Source organism: Calypte anna, chromosome 22 (genome assembly GCF_003957555.1).
Source record: "Calypte anna isolate BGI_N300 chromosome 22, bCalAnn1_v1.p, whole genome shotgun sequence".
Lineage (NCBI taxonomy): Eukaryota > Metazoa > Chordata > Aves > Apodiformes > Trochilidae > Calypte > Calypte anna.
In genome coordinates this window covers 2,145,507-2,161,154 of record NC_044267.1, presented here as the reverse complement: position 1 = coordinate 2,161,154, position 15,648 = coordinate 2,145,507, and the positions used below count along the sequence as shown (strand labels likewise).

The following is a 15,648-nucleotide window of genomic DNA, read 5'->3' as shown; positions in this document are numbered from 1 at the left end:
GTGCCTCAGTTTCCCCTGGGAATTCTTGGGTTCCCCACATCCAGCACCCGGAGCCACCCCTGGGATGCAGGGAGGAAGGTGGGACCCCTCCCCACCCTGGGATGCAGGGAAGAGGGTGGGATCCCCCCCTGGGATGCAGGGAGGAGGGTGGGATCCCCCACCCTGGGATGCAGGGAGGAGGGTGGGATCCTCTCCCTGGGACGCAGGGAAGAGGGTGGGACCCCCACCCGGTATGCAGGGAGGAAGTGGGACCCCCCCTGGGATGCAGGGAAGAGGGTGGGAACCCCCTTGGGATGCAGGGAGGAGGGTGGGATCCCTGCCCTGGGATGCAGGGAAGAGGGTGGGAACCCCCTTGGGATGCAGGGAAGAGGGTGGGAACCCCCTTGGGATGCAGGGAAGAGGGTGGGATCCTCTCCCTGGGATGCAGGGAAGAGGGTGGGATCCCCCCCTGGGATGCAGGGAGGAGGGTGGGATCCTCTCCCTGGGATGCAGGGAAGAGGGTGGGATCCCTGCCCTGGGATGCAGGGAGGAGGGTGGGATCCCCCCCTGGGATGCAGGGAAGAGGGTGGGAACCCCCTTGGGATGCAGGGAAGAGGGTGGGACCCCCACCTGGGATGCAGGGAGGAAGTGGGACACCCCTGGGATGCAGGGAAGAGGGTGGGACCCCCCCTGGGATGCAGGGAGGAGGGTGGGATCCTCTCCCTGGGATGCAGGGAAGAGGGTGGGACCCCCACCCTGGGATGCAGGGAAGAGGGTGGGACCCCCACCTGGGATGCAGGGAGGAAGTGGGACCCCCCTGGGATGCAGGGAAGGGGGTGGGACCCCCCCTCACCCTCTGGTGGGGGGGTGTGGGTGGCTCTGTCTGCTTGGGGGGGGTCATGGTAAGGGGGTTTGGGGAGTGGGGGGGCTGGATGGGCCCCAGGAGAGTGGGATGTTCCCTGGGATTTGGGGGGGATGCTCCTGGGAGGATGGGATGCTGGAGGTGGGGATGGGATGTCCCAAGGGATGTGGGATGCTGGAGGTGAATGGGATGCTCCCAGGAGGAAAAGGATGGGATGTCCCAAGGGATGTGGGATGCTGGAGGCCACTGGGATGCTCCCAGGAGGAAAAGGTTGGGATGCTGGATGGAGGTGGGATGCTGGAAGTGGATGGGATGCTCCCAGGGGGAAAAGGATGGGATATCCCAGGGCAGATGGGATGCTGGAGGCCATGAGGATATTCCCAGGTGGACAAGGATGGGATATCCCAGGAGATGTGGGATGCTGGAAGTGAATGGGATGCTCCCAGGGGGAAAAGGATGGGATGTCCCAAGGGCTGTGGGATGCTGGAGGCCATTTGGATATTCCCAGAAGGACAAGGATGGGATATCCCAGGGGATGTGGGAAATGGATGGGATGCTCCCAGGAGGAAAAGGATGGGATGCTGGATGGAGGTGGGATGCTGGAAGTGGATGGGATGCTCCCAGGAGGAAAAGGATGGGATATCCCAGGGCAGATGGGATGCTGGAGGCCATGAGGATATTCCCAGGTGGACAAGGATAGGATATCCCAGGAGATGTGGGATGCTGGAAGTGAATGGGATGCTCCCAGGGGGAAAAGGATGGGATGTCCCAAGGGCTGTGGGATGCTGGAGGCCATTTGGATATTCCCAGAAGGACAAGGATGGGATATCCCAGGGGATGTGGGAAATGGATGGGATGCTGGATGGAGGTGGGATGCTGGAAGTGGATGGGATGCTCCCAGGGGGAAAAGGATGGGATGTCCCAAGGGATGTGGGATGCTGGATGAGAGATACTGGAAATGGGTGGGATGCTCCCAGGAGGACATGGAATATCCTAGGGGATGTGGGATGCTGGAGGCCATTGGGATGCTCCCAGGAGGAAAAGGTTGGGATGTCCCAAGGGATGTGAGATGCTAGAGGCCATGTGGATATTCCCAGAAGGACAAGGATGGGATATCCCAGAGGATGTGGGAAATGGATGGGATGCTCCCAGGAGGAAAAGGATGGGATATCCCAGGGGATGTGGGATGCTGGGGGGAATGGGATGCTCCCAGAAGGAAAAGGTTGGGATGCTGGATGGAGTTGGGATGCTGGAAATAGATGGGATCTTCCCAGGAGGAAAAGGATGGGATGCTGGACCCCAGGTTTGTTGTGTCCCCCCCTAATAAAGACACCAAGACCCCCATCCTGTCTGCCTCCCCCCTCTGTCCCAGCTCCCACATCCTGGGAGCAGCCCCATCCTGGTGAGGAATGGGAAAGGGGTTGGGGGGAATTCCCATATTTTTGGGTCCCTCCAGGTCTGGTCTTTTTTTGTTTGTTTGTTTTTTGGGGTTTTTGTCCCATGGTGTGTCCCCAGGGAAGGGAATCCCCCCCCATTTTTCCAGGGGAATATTCCCTTTCCTTTCCCATCCCTAAATAGGGATGTAGAAAAGCACCAATTACAGCTCCCAAAGTTCCTCTCCCAGGGAATAAGAGGCAACCCCAGGGCATGGATGGGTTTGGGATGGAAGCAGTTTGGGTTTTCCTGTTGTATAGGTAAAAAGAAAAAGAAATTTAAAATAATAAAATAAAATAAAAATAATAAAAATAAAAATTAAAAAGAATTAAAAATAAAATAAAAATATAAAAAATAAATTAAAAATCATTTAAAAATCATAGAATCTCAGGTTGGAAGGGACCTTAAGCATCACCTGGTCCAACCCTTCTCCTCTTATTATTTTATATCATAATATTGTTTATTAATATTTATTCTCACATTATTTTGGGGTCCCAGCACTCCCCTGAGCTCCAATTGGAATTTTCCTTGGAAAAAGGGAGGAAAGAGGGAGGCTCCCTCTTTGTAGTCACCTTTTTAAATACTGGAACGTTTGAATTCCCACTGGGAATTCTCAGTGGCCACTCTTTGCCTTTGGAAGCCAGGAAGGGGGGGGTCCTGGGGGACACAACACAGAACACCCCCCCAAAATGGTGTCCTGGGAGTTCTGCTGGACGAGCAGGGACCTGGGGGGGTTTCCCAGTGGAATGGGAAGTTTTCCCATTAGAGGAGGGGGCTGCAGATTGGGGGGGGGCTGTGGGAATTGGGGAGAACCCCCCCCCCTTTCCCAGGGATCCACGTTTAACACTCAGCCTCCTCCCTGCCCCACCCCTCAGGGGTCCCTGGTTAAGGGGAACCCCCCCTTAGGGTCTCTGGTTAAGGGGAACCCCCCCTTGGGGGTCTCTGGTTAAGGGGAACCCCCCCTTGGGGTCCTTGGTTAAGGGAAACCCCTCTTGGGGGTCTCTGGTTAAAGGGAACCCCCCCTTGGGGTCCCTGGTTATGGGGAACCCCCCCTTGGGGTCCTTTGTTAAGGGGAACCCCCCCTTGGGGGTCCTTGGTTAGGGGAACCCCCCCTTGGGGTCCCTGGTTAAGGGAACCCCCCCCTTGGGGTCTCTGGTTAAGGGGAACCCCCCCCTTGGGGTCCCTGATTATAGGGAACCCCTCCTTGGGATCCCTGGTTAAGGGGAACCCCCCCTTGGGGTCCTTGGTTAAGGGAACCCCCCTTGGGGGTCCTTGGTTAGGGGAACCCCCCCCCCTTGGGGTCTCTGGTTAAGGGGAACCCCCCCTGGTGCTGGTGTCACAGTGGGGGGGTCCTGGGGTGCAGGGATTTTGGGGGGAGGGGGGGCTGCTGGATGTGCTTGTATGGGGGCAACCAAAAAAACCCCCTCCCTGTGTCCCCCCCCTCCCCAAAATGGGTCTTGAGGCTGCTGCCACCCCCCCAACCCTGGGGTGGGGGGCACGTGAGGTCTGGGGGGGCTTTGCCACCCACCCCCTGGACTTCTTGCCCTTCCTTGTGGCCAGCCAGGCTGGGGGGCTGGTGGCCCAGGGTGCCCAAGGGGTTGGGGGCATGGGGGAAAGAGGGGGGGGGGGGGGACACCCCTGGTGCAAGGGACAAGGCTGGGGACACGTCCTGGGAGAGGGGGGGTGATCCTTAGGGATTTGTCCCTGCTCCAGGAGAGGTTTTTGAGGACAGGTCCCTGGTTTTTGGGGAGCAAGAAGGTGGGGAGGGGGTGGCCACCTTGTTGTGGGGACAATCAGGGGGGGACACATGGGCTGGGCAGGGCTCATCCTCCCTCCCCAAGGGAAAATCTTTGTTCCCAGGACAATGTTGTCCCTTTTTTTTTCCTGGTGGCTTTGGAGCCAGGCTGGAAGCAGAGAGCAGCACCCCAAAAAGTGGCTGGGACAGCACAGGAGACCAGGATCTCAACACAAAACTTGCTTCTTCACTTGGCTACAACCCCCCAAGAGTTACTCAGCCCCTCAAGAGTTACTCAGCCCCCCCAAGAGATGCCCACAAGTAGCATAAAACAGATCCAAATGATTCCAACACCCTGGGAAAAGCAGGAATCTGCAGCAGGCACCAACCACCCAGACACCTTGCTTGCTGGGAGTGCTCTGTTCCTCTGGAATAATTAAAAAAAAACCACCAAAAAACCCAGCTCTGGACTGGACATCACCACTGTGTCCTTGTTGTTAAAGGTTGTGTCACCACCTCCTTGAGTTAGGGCTCCCAGGGGGGGCTTCTCCTCCCATCAACTTCTGTCTCCACGTGGTACAGGACATCTGCCAGGGTGTGCTCCACGACTGCTCCCCAGCCCATGTCACTCATCTGCACAGGGATAAAGGCAGTGACCTCCTCTCAGGAGCTGCAAAGTGGGACTAAAACTGGGTTTTTCCCCCCTCACTGTTTTCAGGAGGGAAAAGAAAGAACCCCCTTGACTCCTAAGGGAGTTTATAACCTGGTAAGAGGAGTAAGACTCCATCTATTGTTAATTAAAGTTATTTGGAGGTGTATTCTAAGATATTTTTTATATACACAGGGAGTTTATAACCTGGTAAGAGGAATAAGACTCCATCTATTATTAATTCAACTTATTTGGGGGTGTAACTAACATGTGCACAGGGATAAAGGCAGTGATCTCCTCTCAGAAGCTGCAAAGTGGGACTAAAACTGGGTTTTTCCCCCCTCACTCTTTTCAGGAGGGAAAAGAAAGAACCAAAAATTCATCCCCTTGACTCCTAAGGGAGTTTATAACCTGGTAAGAGGAGTAAGAGTCCATCTATTGTTAATTAAAGTTATTTGGGGGTGTAACTAACATGTGCACAGGGATAAAGGCAGTGATCTCCTCTCAGGAGCTGCAAAGTGGGACTAAAACTGGGTTTTTCCCCCCTCACTCTTTTCAGGAGGGAAAAGAAAGAACCCCCTTGACTCCTAAGGGAGTTTATAACCTGGTAAGAGGAGTAAGACTCCATCTATTGTTAATTAAAGTTATTTGGGGGTGTAACTAACATGTGCACAGGGATAAAGGCAGTGACTTCCTCTCAGGAGCTGCAAAGTGGGACTAAAACTGGGTTTTTCTCCCCTCACTGTTTTCAGGAGGGAAAAGAAAGAACCAAAAATTCATCCCCTTGACTCCTAAGGGAGTTTATAACCTGGTAAGAAGAATAAGACTCCATCTATTGTTAATTAAAGTTATTTGGAGGTGTATTCTAAGATTTTTTATATATACACAGGGAGTTTATAACCTGGTAAGAGGAATAAGACTCCATTTATTATTAATTCAAGTTATTTGGGGGTGTAACTAACATGTGCACAGGGATAAAGGCAGTGACCTCCTCTCAGGAGCTGCAAAGTGGGACTAAAACTGGGTTTTTCCCCCTTCACTGTTTTCAGGAGGGAAAAGAAAGAACCAAAAATTCATCCCCTTGACTCCTAAGGGAGTTTATAACCTGGTAAGAGGAATAAGACTCCATTTATTATTAATTAAAGTTATTTGGGGGTGTAACTAACATGTGCACAGGGATAAAGGCAGTGATCTCCTCTCAGAAGCTGCAAAGTGGGACTAAAACTGGGGTTTTCCCCCTTCACTGTTTTCAGGAGGGAAAAGAAAGAACCCCCTTGACTCCTAAGGGAGTTTATAACCTGGTAAGAGGAATAAGACTCCATCTATTGTTAATTAAAGTTATTTGGGGGTGTAACTAACATGTGCACAGGGATAAAGGCAGTGATCTCCTCTCAGGAGCTGCAAAGTGGGACTAAAACTGGGTTTTTCCCCCCTCACTGTTTTCAGGAGGGAAAAGAAAGAACCCCCTTGACTCCTAAGGGAGTTTATAACCTGGTAAGAGGAATAAGACTCCATCTCTTGTTAATTCAAGTTATTTGGGGGTGTATTCTAAGATTTTTTTTTCATGTCTGTCCTCTTGAGTCTTTGGACTTAAAATCTCAACCACCTTTTGTTTAAATGTGCTTTTTGTTTGAGGCTGTCACAAAGGAGAGGCAAAAAAAGAACTTTACTCACTGGATGGTATGTGATATCCCTGGGTGGATACTTGAAATATGGCCCAAAATTTATAGAAACCTGTGGAAGATATTTGTGATCAGATCCAAAAAAAAAAAAACAACAAACCCTCAAACCCATTTCTTTGCCCTCATCCACCCTGTGCCAAGATGAACACATCCTTGGCATGAGTGTTGGTGATTGGATAAAAATCACATCCCAGGAGAGCAGCAGGAGCAGCATTCCAGAGTCACTTCCCCAAAATAATTCCCCCCTTTCCTCTCCACTTGCTTGAGAAGCTCCCTGCATTGCTAAAACCAGAAGGGACTTTTGTGGAAGATAATTCAATATCTTCATCAAGGACTTGGATGAGGGTATAGAATGTACCCTCAGCAAGTTTGCTGATGACACTAAGCTGGGAGGAGTGGCTGACACACCAGAAGGCTGTGCTGCCATTCAGAGAGACTTGGACAGGCTGGAGAGTTGGGCAGAGAGAAAACATGATGAAGTTCAACAAGGGGAAGTGTTAGAGTTTTGCATTTGGGGAAGAACAACACGATGTCCCAGTATAGGTTGGGGGGCTGACCTGCTGGAGAGCAGTGTAGGTGAAAGAGACCTGGGGGTCCTGGTAGACAAGAGGATGACCATGAGCCAGCAATGTGCCCTTGTGGCCAAGAAGGCCAATGGCATCCTGGGGTGCATTAGAAAGGGGGTGGTTAGTAGGTCAAGAGAGGTTCTCCTCCCCCTCTATTCTGCATTGGTGAGGCCGCACCTGGAGTATTGTGTCCAGTTCTGGGCCCCTCAGTTCAAGAAGGACAGGGAAGTGCTGAAAGAGTCCAGCGCAGAGCTACTAAGATGATGAAGGGAGTGGAACATCTCCCTTATGAGGAAAGGCTGAGGGAGCTGGGTCTCTTTAGTTTGGAGAAAAGGAGACTGAGGGGTGACCTCATCAGTGTTTTCAAATATGTAAGGGGTGAGTGTCAGGGAGATGGAGTTAGGCTCTTCTCAGTGGTGACCAGTGATAGGACAAGGGGTAATGGGTGTAAATTGGAGCACAGGAGGTTCAAGTTGAATATTCGAAAACATTTTTTTTCCTGTAAGGGTGACAGAGCCCTGGAACAGGCTGCCCAGGGGGGTCGTGGAGTCTCCTTCACTGGAGACATTCCAAACCCGCCTGGACACGTTCCTATGTGATGTACTCTAGGTGGCCCTGCTCTGGCAGGGGGGGTTGGACTAGATGATCTTTCGAGGTCCCTTCTAACCCCTAGGATTCTATGATTCAGTTACTCACTGTGCAGCCTTTGTACAAAGAAATTGCAGGGAAATAAACTCCTTCAAAGATGTCTTTAAAGGCAACTCCTTGGTTGGCACCATTCTTGAAGAATATTATCTGAAAAAAGAAAATTAAATGGCTTGGTTTTGGGGTTTTTTTTTCTTTTTAATTCAGGACAACTTCCTGGTGAGTTAGGAAGAAGTCCTCACCAGGGAGCTTCACCAACCTGCCCCTCAGGTCCCATAATTAAGGGACAGCAATAAAATAACAAGCAAAAGGAGCAGTTCTTGGCCTGCTAAAGTCACTTTTATTATTGTTTTAATAAAAGCAGTGTTTCTTGATGAAGAATTAATGAGCATTCTCCCTTTGTGTTCATTAAATGAACACCTACACCAAGCCAGGCTCTCTGCTCAGCCCAAGGTTCTGCATCCACCATTCCTCACCTGGCTTCCAGGTGCTTGCTTCAGGCTCTTCTCTGCTTTGTCCACAAAGTCCTTCTCTTCAAAGTACAAGTAGCTTTTGAATTTGATCAGAGCCTGGAATATTAGGAAAAAAAAAAACAAACCAAAAAGCACTGCAGAAGCAAGCCAGAAAAAAATTCTTTTTAATTTAAGAGCAGCAGAGTGAGGAAAGGATTTAAAAAAATATTTAAAAGCCAGGAGGAGGAGATGAAATGAGAGCTGGGCACTCAGCAGTTCAGGCAGAAAAACTTTTGGGGTGGTTCAGGATATTTTGTGTTGAAGATCAACACTTTATATCCAACCAAAAGCCCAAAGTGAGGCCAAAGCAACCTCTGTCTCCCACTTTCCACTGAGCCAAAGCTTCAGCTGAGAGGAATCTCCCCAGCTCACCTTATCTTTGTAGGTGTCAGGCAGGGATTTGGCAGTCTCTGTGTCTTCTGGCAGACTGATGTAAAAGCCCAGCACATCCCCCTGCCCATAGCCAGCTGAGTAGTGCTTCCCTATGGATTGGTGAAACTTTGTTCCCTTTTTGCTGCGCCAGGAATAGCTGAATTTGTCATATCCCAGAGGGGCCTGGAGGTTCCCTGTGGAAATCAACAGGTTTTGGATGGGCACAAGGAATTAATCAGGAATTAACAAAGCTCCCTGCTGCTGCTAGGACAAATGTTTGGGCTACAGGGTTAAGGATGAAGGAGCAGAGAGTCCACCTGCACTGTGCAGCTCACTCCTGGAGGGTTTTTCCCTTCAGAAAAGCAGAGAACACAGGAAACAGAAAGTGAAGGCTTGGAAGGGACCTCAAAAGTCCATGGAGTCCAACCCCCCTCCAGCAGGGACACATCCAGGTGGGCTTTGGATGTCCCCAGGGATGGAGACTCCACAACCCCCCTGGGCAGCCTCTGCTGTGCTCTGAGGTTTGGGTTTGTTTTTTTTCCTTAAACATGACCTCCCCCAGGAATTTAGATTAAGGAGGGGAAAAACCCTGCTAAGAAATGGTTGGTGAAGTTATTTACCTAAGGGCTGTGACCAGCCCAGTCTGGCAGCTGTGTCTGGAGGCATCTCATCCATGGATATCTCAAAGTACCAGGCTCCTTTCCTGACTCCATGTGAGGCCCTCACCATGGAATAACCCTTCTCCCCAACAACTGTCAGCCTGTCATCAGAAATCTTCAACTGAGGAGCTGAGGGAATGAGAAGAGCAAAGGAGCAGCTCAGGAGTTGATTCCTAGGGTGGCTCTGTTCTGGATTCTCTCAATCAGTTCCTGGACCTTCCTGAGCTGAGGGGCCCAGAACTGGACACAGGACTCAAGCTGTGGCCTCACCAGGGCTGAGCACAGGGGCAGAATCCCTTCCCTGGACCTGCTGGCCACGCTCTTCCTGAGCCAGCCCAGGATGCCATTGGCCTTCTTGGCCACCTGGCCACACTGCTGCCTCCTCTTCAGCTTCCTGGCAATCCCAGCTCCCTTTCTGCCACTCTGTGCCCAGCCTGGAGCTCCCCATGGGGTTGTTGTGTTGAACCTCATCCCGCTGGGATCATTCCAACTCTCCAGTGTGTCCAGCTCCCTCTGCAGAGCCCTCCAGCTGATCCACACCCCCCCCCAGCTCAGTATTGTCTGTGAATTTACTGATAAACAGATTTCCAAGTGGACTCCATCCATCCCAGAGCCAGAAGATGCTCCCTGGGAAGAGCACCTGGCTGTACAACAACCCCCTCCAGTTCTCCACCTCTGTACCTCGGTCATGCAGGGCCAGGAGGACTCGTTCATAGAGGCAGGCTCTGTAGAGGTCCCCAGGGATGGGTTTTCCTGCCCAACAATCCAGCTCCAGCTTTTCTGGGTCGGGAGCATGGGGATCAGGCTCAGCCAGGATGTAGCGGTACCCGTCCTTGTTGAAGGGATGTTCCAGAGGGTAACCATGGGGGGGTAAACGTTGAGCTGAGAACAGGGGGTCACTGAGAGACAAAAAAACCACACAGGTTGACATCTCCAGAGGGTGACAGTTCACTCACAAGCAACCCAGGACAGCCTGGGTGAAGTGTTTGGCTTCCAAACCCTCGGGGTGAAAACGGGCGGCAGCTCTTTGGTCTCAAAGTAATTCCTCTTGAGACTTAAAATATTCTGGAAGGATTCCCCCAAAAGGCAGGGAGAGCCAGGAGGCAGGAATTTAGCCTTCCACTGGTGTCCCACACTTGGCTATGGATGCTGAACACCTCTTACCTCCTGGTTTTCTTGGCTGTTCCCGTGGTGCCCCCATCCTGCTGCTTGCGTTTGGCTCCTCGTCCCTTCCCACTGCCTCCTGCAGCCATTCCCCCTGAACAGAGAGAGGGGCATCAGAGAGAAACCCTGAGCCTGGAAACCCCCCCAGACAGCAAGGGGTAGAAGCAGGCAAACTAAAAAAAAAAAAAAAAAAATCATTTTGTGAGCTCAAAAGAAAATTTTGTGAGTGTTCTTCCACAGCTGCACATCAAACAGAATTCGTCGGAGAGGAGCAGAACTCTCATGGAGCTTGGAGTTAATTTTGTTTTTTTTTCAATGTCTGAGTTTAGGGTGGAAGCTAAGTCAGATTTCTCAGCAAAATGAGCTCAGCTCAAGCTTTCCAGGTGAGAATTAAAACTCTTTTCTGGCACTTAAGGATCTCCAGACAGCAGCACTCAGAAAGTGCTCTCCTGGGCTTTCCGGAGAATCCGTTTCCAAATTTATTTCTGCAAAAAGGAGCAGAAAATTCCACCCAAAGCACCCAGGGACACACTGTGCTCCAGGGAGACTCCCAGACAGAGCAGCACTAAGCACTGAAACTCCCCAACTACAGAACAAAACACACCTAAGCTCTGAGGAGAAATGGGAAGCAGGAGAGGTGTTTCTCTGCAGTACTGCCAAGGGCTGAGCAGAGCCTAATGTTTTCCTCCAAAAATCAAATTACCAGAGGAAAAGCTGGGTGGCAGGTGCCAAACTGGTGGCAGTTTGAAGGCATTCAGTTTGCAGAGGCATCTTTTTTGTCCCACTGTTTCCAAAAGGGTGACTTACCTATTGATACAGAAAACCAGAATTCTTAGGTACTGGAGACAAACACCTTTACAAACATCAGGGTGTTGCCCTGGCAGTGTGGGGGATTCCACCCACTAAACACCATATTCTGCACAAATGTGGTGTCACCCCAGCTGCATTTGTTGGATTTGGTGCAGGGAAATGTTTAGGCACTTTGGTTTGACATAATTTATTTTTTTTTTAAGCCTTAACAGCCCCAAAAATCCTCCCAGCTCAGGGGGGGGGGAGGGGGCTTGGGCCACTTAATTTAGGCATTAAGATTAGAAAACTTTAATCAAGGAATAAATAAAGAATAAAACTTGAAACCAGTCACCTGGGGCAGAATATGGCAATTAGGAGCTTCTAGGTGGTGAAGATTAAAGAGGGAAATTGTTGGTTTGTATTAATTACTGCAATCACACCAGGGCACGTTTTGGGGTTTTAATTGACTCTAGCTTCTAGGATAATTGAGCAAAAAAAGCTTTGCAAATAAACAATACTTAGGGTTTAGAAGCTGAAATGCAAATATTCACCTCCCAAAGAGGCTCCACCTGTAAGAACAGAAGTGGCACCACAGATCTGTCAATCTCCCAGAAATTAAAACACACAAGAAAAACCCCAAAACCCAACAACCAGTGCATGAAATGGAGACCACACAGCCTTACAGACCTTTGCTTTAAATAAAAAGCCCCAAATACTTCCTAAAAAACCAACAGGATAGGTGTTACATAGTGCTAAGAGTAACTCTCAGGAAAACAAGGAATAATTCAGGTTTTTTCCCAGTGCCAGAGTGATGGGGAAGAGGGCATCTGAGTAACCCAGGGAAATAAATCAAATTATTCTGGCAGAAAAGTGAAAGGTTCAGCTCCCTTGCAAGCTGCCTGCCCTTCAGAAGACACCAAGATCCACCAAACTTCACCAAGAAGGTGAATTTTTCTCTCCCACCACACCCCAAGACCTTTTTTGAGGGAAGAACTTGCCATTTAAGCTCCCACTCGTGGACACGGTGTTGTTCTGCTTCTGGTTGTCATAAGCAGGACCAATGTTGGCAAGATCCTGGAAGGGATTTAAACAAAAAAATAAATGATTTAGAGACCTGGGACAACCACCCCACGTGGCTCTGCCCTGGGGGACTCCAACACAACACAGGCACACACTGTGCTGTGGCCATTTCTTGCTGAGCCCTCAACTTTCCTCCATTTCTCACTGCTTACTTGGTCTAAAAGTCCAAATTTGGGGTAATCTTCTTCTGGGTCTTTACTCCCTGGGTCTGGGTGCTCTTTCACCAAGAAAACATCTCTTTCTTTACACTGAAACAGAGGATTTTGTGTTACACAGGGGGGGGACATCACACTAAACTCATTAAAAAGTGTTTAAATCTCAGCATTTACTGAGTGTGACTTCCCAGACTTTTCACCATTTTGCTCCAAGTCTCAGCCAACACCACCAGAGAGGAGCAGAACCCTTTCCATGGATTGAATTCCAAGTGCTCACCATAGTTTTCACAATATTGTTAGGCCAAGTCATCTTCCCAGGCCTCTGGCGTGTGGTCATGCATTCCCAGTATTTATCAATAAATGGGATAATATCCTGGGGGAAAAGAGAAAACTGAGTTTGAAAGAGTGGGTGGGGAATATTTGTCTCAATATTTGTCTCAATATTTGTTCCAACTTAGAATCATAGAATCCTAGAATGGGCTGGGTTGGAAGGGAGCTCAGAGCTCATCAAGTCCAACCCTTGATCCACTCCTGCTGCAGTTCCCAGCCCATGGCACTCAGTGCCACATCCAGGCTCTTTGGAAAGATCTCCAGACACGGAGAATCCACTCCTTCCCTGGGCAGCCCATTCCAATGCCTGATCACCCTCTCCAGAAAGAAATTCTTTCTCATCTCCAACCTAAACCTCCCCTGGCACAACTTGAGACCCTGCCCTCTTGTCTTGCTGAGAGTTGCCTGGGAAAAGAGCCCAACCCCCCCCTGGCTCCAACCTCCTTTCAGGGAGTTGTAGAGAGTGATGAGGTCTCCCCTGAGCCTCCTCTTCTCCAGCCTCAACACCCAAAGCTCCCTCAGCCTTTCTTCATAGGATACGTGCTTAAGTCCCTTCACCAGCCCAGTTGCCTCCTTTGGACCTGCTCCAGCACCTCAATCTCCTTCCTGAGCTGAGGGGCCCAGAACTGGACACAGGACTCAAGCTGTGGCCTCACCAGGGCTGAGCACAGGGGCAGAATCCCTTCTCTGAACCTGCTGGCCACACTGTTCCTGATCCAGGCCAGGATGCCATTGGCCTTCTTGGCCACCTGGGCACACTGCTGGCTCATGTTCAGCTTCCTGTCAACCCAAACTCCCAGGTCACTCTCTGTCTGGCTGCTCTCAAGTCGCTCCCTCACTGAAATCATTCCCAAAGGAATTCCCCTCCTCTCCCTTGATGGTTTTCCCAACATTCCTACCTTATCTTTGGAGAACATGGTTTTTGGGTGCTCATCTTGTGTCCTTGACTGCCAGGTTAAGTTGGCCAAAGCACTAAGGCACATTTCCTTGAGATCTTCCAAAAAAAAAAAAAAACCCCACACCAGAGCTGGAATTACACTTCCTGGGGAAGCAGGAAGCCAACCCCACAACCCCCCCACTATAAAACAGCAGAGGCAAAAAACAAAAAACCCCTCAAAAATCCTCTCCATCCCAACAGCTCTTCCCACACACCTCAGGAAGCTTGGGAGCAAAGCATTTGGAGCAGCCAAATTGGTTGCTAATTTGGAGGTTTCTGCAAAGTTGGAGCTGACTTGAGAGAAAGCAAAGGCTTGAGGGTTCTCTTGAAGGAAAAAAAAAAACATCTTAAATAAGGTGTTTGCTTACTTACTTGCTTGTTTTTCTTAAAAAATAGGTGTTCCCACTGTGGTGGCAAACATTGCAGTGGAAGCTGTAGTTGGTCATGAAGGGCAGGCATGACCTGGAAGAGAACAAGCTCTGCTGTAATCCTCTCTTTAATTCAAAAATAATAATTAAAAAAAAAAATAACAAGCATAGCTGTATTCCTCTCACAACCTCCCTTGAATCCTTCCTCCCAAACTCCCTGCCCAGCTCCAGGCAGGGTTTACCTACGTGGTGTCAATGCCAAAGGTGTCAGCTGTGAACCACTTGGTGCAGATCCCACACTGCAGCTCAATCTCTCCCAGTTGCCTCCCATTTTCCTCATCCACGGAACCTCCCTGGGCATCCAGGACCTCTGAGCTGTCCCCAGCAGCTTCCTACCAGCAAAGGGAAGCAGGAAAATGGGGAAAAGAGAGGCAGAGAGGGGGAAAAAGGTTTGGAACTTGGCCAGGTTGGGGGATTTAAGGGATTTGGGGGTTTGCTCCCCTTTTCATTGGCTGGGGTTGGAAGGGAGCTCAGAGCTCATCAAGTCCAACCCTTGATCCACTCCTGCTGCAGTTCCCAGCCCATGGCACTCAGTGCCACATCCAGGCTCTTTGGAAAGATCTCCAGACACGGAGAATCCACTCCTTCCCTGGGCAGCCCATTCCAATGCCTGATCACCCTCTCCAGAAAGAAATTCTTTCTCATCTCCAACCTAAACCTCCCCTGGCACAACTTGAGACCCTGCCCTCTTGTCTTGCTGAAGAGTTGCCTGGGAAAAGAGCCCAACCCCCCCCTGGCTCCAACCTCCTTTCAGGGAGTTGCAGAGAGTGATGAGGTCTCCCCTGAGCCTCCTCTTCTCCAGCCTCAACACCCCCAGCTCCCTCAGCCCTTCCTCACAGCAATTCTGCTGGATCCCTTCACAGCCTCCTTGCTCTTCTCTGCACCTGCTCCAGCACCTCAAGCTCCTTCCTGAACTTCTGAGGGGCCCAGAACTGGACACAGGACTCAAGCTGTGGCCTCCCCAGAGCTGAGCACAGGGGCAGAATCCCTTCCCTGGACCTGCTGGCCACGCTCTTCCTGAGCCAGCCCAGGATGCCCTTGGCCTTCTTGGCCACCTGGGCACACTGCTGCCTCCTCTTCAGCTTCCTGGCAATCCCAGCTCCCTTTCTGCCACTCTGTGCCCAGCCTGGAGCTCCCCATGGGGTTGTTGTGGCCAAAGTGCAGGACCCGGCACTTGGAATGTTGAACCTCATCCCCTTGGGCTCATCCCAACTCTCCAGTCTGTCCAGGTCCCTCTGCAGAGCCCTCCTGCCTTCCAGCTGATCCACACTCCCCCCCAGCTTCATACACTGGGGGAGCTGGGATGAAGGTGAAGATCCAGGGAATTTTGGGTTTGTCAGTAACAACCTTCCCACCTTCCAGGTTTTCATTTCCCCCCCCTGATTTTAGCAGTTTTGGGGAATCTGAGGATGGATCTGAGCTCAGGCATTCCCTGTTTGTCACCCAGGAATGTTTTCCTGGATGAAACAACAGAATTCCAGCCCTGCCCATCCCACCCCACACCTTCCCATCTCCCCTGTTCCCTTCTGCACAGAAAAAATAAAATAAAATCAGCACCAAATGCTCTGGAAACCCCCCCAGACCCCCCCCAGCCACCTACCAGGGGATCCTTCCCGTTGGAGGACTCTGTGTCCAGAGCTGTGGTGACATCAGCCAGGGCAGGGTCCCCT

The 15,648-nt window shown here is 50.8% G+C and overlaps 1 protein-coding gene across 3 annotated transcripts; it reads right to left on the bottom strand.

Annotated features, from left to right (window-relative positions):
* Positions 1-4,235: 4,235 nt before the first annotated feature.
* On the bottom strand, positions 4,236-15,648 carry LOC115599547 (set1/Ash2 histone methyltransferase complex subunit ASH2). Of its 3 annotated transcripts, XM_030464073.1 has the most exons (15): positions 15,579-15,648; positions 14,165-14,310; positions 13,927-14,012; positions 13,513-13,607; positions 12,561-12,656; positions 12,281-12,376; positions 12,047-12,122; positions 10,260-10,353; positions 9,777-9,994; positions 9,057-9,224; positions 8,437-8,630; positions 8,029-8,121; positions 7,604-7,702; positions 6,334-6,393; positions 4,236-4,643 (listed from the first exon to the last, which is right to left on the bottom strand). In XM_030464073.1, exons 3-15 carry the CDS (start codon positions 13,994-13,996, stop codon positions 4,536-4,538), a joined length of 1,467 nt encoding a protein of 488 aa, XP_030319933.1. In that variant the 5' UTR covers positions 13,997-14,012; positions 14,165-14,310; positions 15,579-15,648; the 3' UTR covers positions 4,236-4,535. The 3 variants fall into 3 exon arrangements, with proteins under 3 accessions (XP_030319933.1, XP_030319931.1, XP_030319932.1); XM_030464071.1 differs by lacking the exons at positions 14,165-14,310; positions 15,579-15,648 and adding an exon at positions 11,600-11,617 and having other exon boundaries at positions 13,923-13,957; XM_030464072.1 differs by lacking the exons at positions 14,165-14,310; positions 15,579-15,648 and having other exon boundaries at positions 13,923-13,957.

Bases quoted from the DNA above. Each gene is read 5' to 3' on its own strand.
- LOC115599547 (XM_030464073.1), bottom strand. From the start codon at position 13,996: ATGACCAACTACAGCTTCCACTGCAATGTTTGCCACCACAGTGGGAAC. The intron at 13,608-13,926 runs GCAAGTAAGTAA...TTTTTTTGGAAG, and splicing joins CTATTTTTTAAGAAAAACAA to ATCTCAAGGAAATGTGCCTT. The intron at 10,354-12,046 runs GCAAGTTCTTCC...CTCTCTGTTCAG, and splicing joins CACGAGTGGGAGCTTAAATG to GGGGAATGGCTGCAGGAGGC.